This window comes from Protobothrops mucrosquamatus, unplaced genomic scaffold (assembly GCF_001527695.2).
Source record: "Protobothrops mucrosquamatus isolate PMUCROS unplaced genomic scaffold, P.Mucros_1.0 scaffold3268, whole genome shotgun sequence".
Classification (NCBI taxonomy): domain Eukaryota; kingdom Metazoa; phylum Chordata; class Lepidosauria; order Squamata; family Viperidae; genus Protobothrops; species Protobothrops mucrosquamatus.
Window position 1 is genome coordinate 60,967 of NW_015389260.1, and position 7,438 is coordinate 68,404.

At 45.5% G+C, this 7,438-nt stretch overlaps 1 protein-coding gene across 1 annotated transcript in view; it reads left to right on the forward strand.

Annotated features, from left to right (window-relative positions):
* Window positions 1-7,438, forward strand: part of LOC107297376 (zinc transporter ZIP4-like) — a 32,960-nt gene that overhangs the window by 18,249 nt on the left and 7,273 nt on the right. The window contains exons 5-10 of the mRNA XM_029286299.1: window positions 125-420; window positions 531-545; window positions 1,489-1,660; window positions 3,572-3,744; window positions 5,152-5,316; window positions 7,247-7,379. Coding sequence (XP_029142132.1) covers window positions 125-420; window positions 531-545; window positions 1,489-1,660; window positions 3,572-3,744; window positions 5,152-5,316; window positions 7,247-7,379 — 954 coding nt within the window. The remainder of the gene's footprint in view (window positions 1-124; window positions 421-530; window positions 546-1,488; window positions 1,661-3,571; window positions 3,745-5,151; window positions 5,317-7,246; window positions 7,380-7,438) is intronic.

A 7,438-nucleotide genomic window follows, 5' to 3' on the forward strand; every position in this document is an offset into this window, starting at 1 on the left:
ACCATGGACATGAGGGACATGACCACAGTGACCATGGACATGAGGGACATGACCACAGTGACCATGGACATGATGGACACACACACGATGAGCATGACCATGATCATGGAAATGCCACACACAGTCACCCAGATGGCCATGATCATGGAGACCACGAAGATCACTCAGACCATCATCACGGCAATGAAACAGGCCATCACCATGATGATGAAACAGGCCATCACCACGGTAATGAAACAGGCCATCATCACGGCGATGAAACAGGCCATCACCACGGCGATGAAACAGGCCATCACCACGGCGATGAAACAGGCCATCACCATGGCAATGAAACAGGCCATCACCACGGCAATGAAACAGGCCATCACCATGTTGATGAAACAGGCCATCACCATGGCGATGAAACAGGCCATCACCACGGCAATGAAACAGATCACCACCACATGGAGCCCCATGGAAACAGAAGTGAAAGTTCTCCGGTGCGCTCAAAACGAAGCCCTGCTGGCTTGGAAGAACATGACGCCCACCAGAACATCTGGGACACGGTGAGGCTGGCTCTCCTTCAACACTGCCAGAGTCATACAAGGGAGGGAGGGAGGGCGGGAGGGAGGGAGAGAGGAAGGACGGGAGGGAGGGAGGGAGGAAATGGGCGGGAGATTGGACTAGATGACCTCCAAGGTCCCTTCCAACTCCTATTCTATTCTATTCTGTTCTATTCTATTCTATTTCTATTTCTATTTTCTGTTCTATTGTATTATTATTCTATTCCTTATTCTATTCTGTTCTGCTCTGTTCTATTCTATTCTACTTTCTGTTCTATTCTATGCTATTCTATTGTCTATTCCATTCCATATTTTCTACTCTACTCTACTCTACTCTACTCTACTCTACTCTATTCTTTTCTATTCCTATTCCTATTTTCTGTTCTATTGTATTATTATTCTATTCCTTATTCTATTCTGTTCTGCTCTGTTCTATTCTATTCTACTTTCTGTTCTATTCTATGCTATTCTATTGTCTATTCCATTCCATTCCATTCCATATTCTCTACTCTACTCTACTCTACTCTACTCTACTCTACTCTACTCTATTTCTTATTCTCTTCTCTTCTCTTCTCTTCTATTTTCTATTTTCTATTTTCTATTTTCTATTTTCTATTTTCTATTCTATTTTCTATTCTATTTTCTATTCTTCTAAGTGGAAATTATGCCAGCTCTTCCCTGCCCCATCCCAGCCTGATAGGGATGGTCCACCACGTAACCCTCAGCCATGAGGAGAGCTGGGTTCGTGTGGTTGGCACCCGAGAGGGAGAAAAACAGGACTGCCCCTTCCTGCAGCTGTCTTAGCCCAGATCCAAGATGGCTGCACTTTCCAGCCTGGCGGTCAAGCCCCTCCACTCCCACGGCCTACAGGCCACTGCCCAGAGCCCTTCCCTCCCCCCCAAAAGCCAACAGCTGCTCATTCAAGGACCTCTTTGTCTCCTTCCAGGTCTGCCTCAGCCCCAGCGACCTCTTCAAGATTTATGAGCTTGACGATGCCGCCGGAATCAGCCGCCCAGATTTCACCCGCCTGAGCCCAGCTCTGGTGCAGCAGAAGCTCAGCCAGGCCTGCACGGCCCCTCGGAAGGTTCCAGAAGACGGGCGCCTCACCACGGCCGAGAGTGAGTCCATCCCTTCTCTGCCTCAGTCCTTTCTCAACCACGGGCGGGTCCAACCTTGGCAACTTGAAGACCGGTGGACTTCAAATCCCAGAATTCCCCAGCCAGCATACGCTGGCTGGGGAATTCTGGGAGTTGAAGTCCACCGGTCTTCAAGTTGTCAAGCTGCTCAGGAAAATGGCTCCCGCCAGAATCAACCATCTGTCTTGGAGGTCTCCCGTGGGGCATCTCCCTTCGGTTATTCCGCTGCTTAGAAGACCTCGGAGCTTCTACCTTCAGGTCAGGCCTGGTCGATGCTGGTCAGAAGGTCAGGAGTGGTGGACCTCTGAAGGTTTAACCAAGGTGGAGGTGACCAGGAGGCTTATCTCGCCAGGAAACGCTCAGACCACCCCATGAAGAAGCCTCCTGAGGCACGTAGGAGAAGGACATCTCTTTGGAATCACCCTTGACCCCTTCTGGCATGGGGGGTGAACGTTTTGGTGACACACACACACACACACACTTTGAATTACACATTTTGCAAGTGCGCTGAGTGCTTCTGTACCGGAGACCAATTGCTCGGCCAAATAAAGCTATTTTTCTTTTCTTTTTTCTGATTTTTCTATTCTATTTTGTTCTTTTCTGTTCTATTCTGTGTTCTACATCCTCTTCTGTTCTGTTTTCTATGTTCTGCGCTATTGTTTTTTTCTATTCTGTTCTGTTTTCTGTTCTATTCTGTTCTGCTCTGTTTTCTCTGTTCTGTGCAGTTTTCTATATTCTGTGTTGTTCGGTTCTGTTTTCTATATTCTATTCTGTTCTGTTCGGTGTTTTCTATTCTGTTCTCTCTGTTTTGTTCTGTTCTGTGTTCTCTTCTTCTGTTCTAGCCTGGCCTAGTTTTGTCTAGTCTAGTCTAATATTGTCTAGTCTAGTCAAAAATTGTCTTATCTAATCTAGACTAGTCTAGTGTAATCTAATATTGTCTTTAATCTAGTCTAGTTAGTCTAATCTAGTCTAATCTAGTCTTGTCTATAGTCTAGTCTAGTCTTGTCTGGTTTGGTCTAGTCTAGTCTTGTTTAGTCTACTCTAGTCTTGTCTAGTCTAATATTGTCTAGTCTAGTCTACAGTCGAATATTGTCTTGTCTTGTCTAGTCTAGTCTAATATTGTCTTTAGTCTAGTCTAGACTAGTCTTGCCTTGTCTAATATTGTCTTGTCTTGTTTTGTCTAGTCTAGTCTAGTCCTGTCTAGTCTAGTATTGTCTAGTCTAGTCTAGTCTATAGTCAAATCTTGTCTTGTCTAATATTGTCTTTAATCTAGTCTAGTCTAGACTATCTTGTCTAATATTGTCTTGTCTTGCCTGGTCTAGTCTAGTCCTGTCTAGTCTAATATTGTCTAGTCTAGTCTAGTGTAGTCGAGTCTAGTCTAGTCTAGTCTAGTCTAATCTAATATTGTCTTTAGTCTAGTCTAGTCTAGACTATCTTGTCTTGTCTAATATTGTCTTGTCTTGTCTGGTCTAGTCTAGTCCTGTCTAGTCTAATATTGTCTAATCTAGTCTTGTCTAGTCTAGTCTAATATTGTCTTTAGTCTAGTCTAGACTATCTTGTCTTGTCTAATATTGTCTTGTCTTGTCTGGTCTAGTCTAGTCCTGTCTAGTCTAATATTGTCTAGTCTTGTCTAGTCTAGTCTAGTCTAGCCTAATATTGTCTTTAGTCTAGTCTAGTCTAGACTATCTTGTCTTGTCTAATATTGTCTTGTCTGGTCTAGTCTAGTCCTGTCTAGTCTAATATTGTCTAGTCTTGTCTAGTCTAGTCTTCTTTAATCTAGTCTAGTCTAGTCGAGTCGAGTCTTGTTTAGTCTAGTTAGTCTTGTCTAGTCTAATCTTGTCCAGTCTATTCTGCTTTTTTAAGTTGTTCCTCTATCTCCTCCCTCTTCCCCAGAGTACATCTACGGCACGCTGGCCACGCTGGTGGTGTGTTTGTGCGCCCTTTTCGGCATCGTGGTTCTGCTCTGCACGGCTTGCATCAGTGCCTACCAATACGTCATCCAGACCTTCGTCAGCCTGGCCGTGGGATCGCTCACCGGGGACGCCATGCTGCACCTCATCCCCAAGGTCCGTGCCGGGGGGGGGAGCAGGGGACCTGAAAGGGGGACCCAAAGGTTTGGGGGAAGGTCACGGTTTGGGCCCTCCCCCGAAGGGCTGGATCAGGTGGGGGTCTGCAGCCCGCTTGGTCCCTCCCATCTGAAGGTGGGAACTCTGGGCGTGAAAAGGGAGACGGATAATAGTCCTCGACTTACAGTCGTTCGCTTAGCGACCGTTTGAAGTTACAACGACACTCAGAAAGAGGGACCTATGACCGTTTTTCACACTTACGACCGTCGCAGCACCCCCAGGTCACGTGACCAAAATTCAGACGCTTGACAGCTGACTCACATTTACGACAGTTGCAGCGTCCCCTGGGGGGGTCACGTGACCCCTTTTAGGAACTTCTGACAAGCAAAGTCGACGGGGAGCCGGACTCGCTTAACGACCGTTTTACTAACTTAACAGCCGCAGTGATTCACTCAACAACTGTGGCAAGGAAGGTCGTAAAACGGTACAAAACTCACTTGACAAATGTCTCACTTAGCAACATAAATGTTGGACTTGGTTATGGTCGTAAGCCGAGGACTCCCTATAGGTGGGTGTGAGAAGAAAGGGTAGGGTTCTGGGCAGGGGGGTGGGAGCTGGAAAAAAAAAAGTGAAAAAATTGGGGGGAAAAACAGGGTTTTTTCCCCCATTTTTTTTTTCCAAACGGCTTGGGGGGGGGGGAAAGGAAAGAAATGTAAGAAAAAACTAGTTTTTTCCTCAATTTTTCCACTTTTTTTCTCAGGCCTTCCTATCTCTAGGTCTAATACAGCTTTGTTCATCCCCCAAAATATTTGAGAAGGGTGCTGTGCAGGTAGTCCTCTAGATACGACCGGTCACTTAACGGCCGTTTGAAGTTACAACAGACCCCCCCCAAAAAAGCTACTTATGACCCGGTTTTGAAGTTATGGGGACTGTGGTGCCCCCAGTCATTGACCCTTACAACCCACCACAGGGATGCTGCAGTGCCCCCTGCCCCCTATCTCCCCCTCCATCCCGCCCCACTAGGACCCCCGTGGGCCTTGGAAATACCTGCCACATGCCCGTCACCCATTGCACACTCATCTTTGGAAGATCTCTGGACGTTTCTCGCTTAACGGAGGTCACCCCTTGCTGCAGGCTCCATTACGGTTGTATCTCAAGGTCCACTTCCATTTGGGAAGGTCAAAAATGTAGTGGAAGTGTAACTAGTAGCTCTGCCAGACCCCACCTCTCGTGATGGGCAGGCTCCATTCGTTTCTCGAGGACTATCTGGGCAGTGCAGAAATGGAACGGAAGTGTAATGAGTAGCTCTGCCAGACCCAACCCTCTCGTGATCCGCTTGCTTTGAAAGACCCCTCTGTCCTTCGGTTTGAGGCTGCAATGACACTGGGACCACCACTCTCGTTTCAGTTCCTGGGCCTCCATTCTCACTCCCACGGAGGGGACGATGCCCACGCCCACCATGGACCTGAAGGTGAAGACAAACTCTGGAAGCTCCTGGCCGTGCTAGGGGGTCTCTACCTCTTTTTCCTGCTGGAGAAGTTCTTCATCCTCTTGGGACATTCGCACAGCGAGGTGAGTTGGCTGCTTGTTCTGGGGCCCCAGTTTTGCCACAACAACAGAATTGGGGGGTGAGGGGGGTGGACAAGAAGTAACGGGTGGAAAGTTACCGACGAGAGATTCAACCTAGAATTCAGGAGATGTTTTCTGACAGCAAGAACAATTAATCTGTGGAATGGCTTTCCATTAGAAGTCGTGGAGGCTCCATCGTTGGAGGTCTTCAAGAAAAGATTGAAAAGCCATTTATCCAGGATGGTATATAGTCTCCTGCTTGGGCAGGGGGCTGGACTAGAAGACCTCCAAGGTCTCTCCCAGCTCTATTCTATTCTATTCTGTTCTGTTCTGTTCTGTTCTGTTCTGTTCTGTTCTGTTCTGTTCCGTTCCATTCCATATTTTCTATTTTATTCTATTCTATTCTATTCCATTCCATTCCATTCCATTCCATATTTTCTATTCTATTCTATTCTATTCTATTCTATTCTATTCTATTCTATTCTATTATTCTATTCTATTCTATTATTCCATTCCATTCCATTCCATTCCATATTTTCTATTCTATTCTATTCTATTCCATTCCATTCCATTCTATTCCATTCCATATTTTCTATTCTATTCTATTCTATTCCATTCTATTCCATTCCATATTTTCTATTCTATTCTATTCTGTTCTGTTCTGTTCTGTTCCGTTCTGTTCCATTCCATATTTTCTATTCTATTCTATTCTATTCCATTCCATTCCATTCCATTCCGTTCCGTTCTGTTCTGTTCTGTTCTGTTCTATTCTATTCCATTCCATTCCATTCCATTCCATATTTTCTATTTTATTCTATTCTATTCTATTCCATTCGATTCCATTCCATATTTTCTATTTTATTCTATTATTCTATTCTATTCTATTATTCCATTCCATTCCATTCCATTCCATATTTTCTATTTTATTCTATTCTATTCTATTCCATTCCATTCTATTCCATTCCATATTTTCTATTCTATTCTATTCTATTCTATTCTATTCTATTCCATTCTATTCCATTCCATATTTTCTATTCTATTCTATTCTGTTCTGTTCCGTTTGTTCCATTCCATATTTTCTATTCTATTCTATTCCATTCCGTTCCGTTCCGTTCCGTTCCGTTCCGTTCCATTCCATTCCATTCCATTCCATTCTATTCTATTCTATTCTATTCTATCCTTTATTCCATTCTATCCTTTATTCCATTCTATTCTATTCTATTCTATTCTATTCTATTCTATTCTATTCTATTCTATTCTATTCTATTCTATTCTATTCTAGTTTAGCAGGAAACAGGCTGCCAAAATAGTCTATGGAGGACTTCTCTGAAGCCCCCTGCTGCCCCCTGGTGGCTCTCCAAATATTGGTAACTTGAATCAAATAGTCCAATTACTACTAAAACTTTGTGTGTCACCTTCGGTTACCCGCAACGGAGCACCACAGCAGAACAAGGGTTGGGTTGCGTCAGGGCCCCTCAAATCCACTCACTTAAAAATTCAGGGTACCACTATTTTTTATGCACAGGTAGCCCTCGACTTACAACAGTTGGCTTAGCGACCGTTCAAAGTTACGACAGCTCTGAAAAAAGGGAGTTACGACCGTTGTTCACACTTACGACCGCCGCAGCATCCCCAGGGTCACGTGATCAAAATCACGTGATCAAAATTCGGATGCCTGGCAAATGACTCGTATTTATGACGGTCGCAGTGTCCCGGGGGTCACATGATCCCTTTTTGCGTCAATGGGGGGGAAACCAGATTCACTGAACAACCGTGTTCTTAAAAAGTGTAGTGATTCCCTTAGCAGCCGTGGCAAGAAAGGTCAGGCAACGGGGAGCCCCAGAAATTTTGGGCTCACTTGTGGTTCTACCTCGGGGACTGTCCGTCAATGAAGTGGGCACCTGGGTGATGCCCACTCCGGTTCTCTTGGTAGGAGTCCTCTGAATCCAGCAAAGGCCACCAGTGCGATCACGGACTCTCCCTGCAGCTGTACCAGGATGAGATGAAGAGGAGGAAGCAAGAGAAGGGGGCTTCCAACGCTGACCTGGTGGGTCTCCAGGCCCCACGCCCTGGAGGAGGAGGAGGAGGAGGAGGAGGAGGAGGAGGAGGAGGAGGAGGAGGAGGA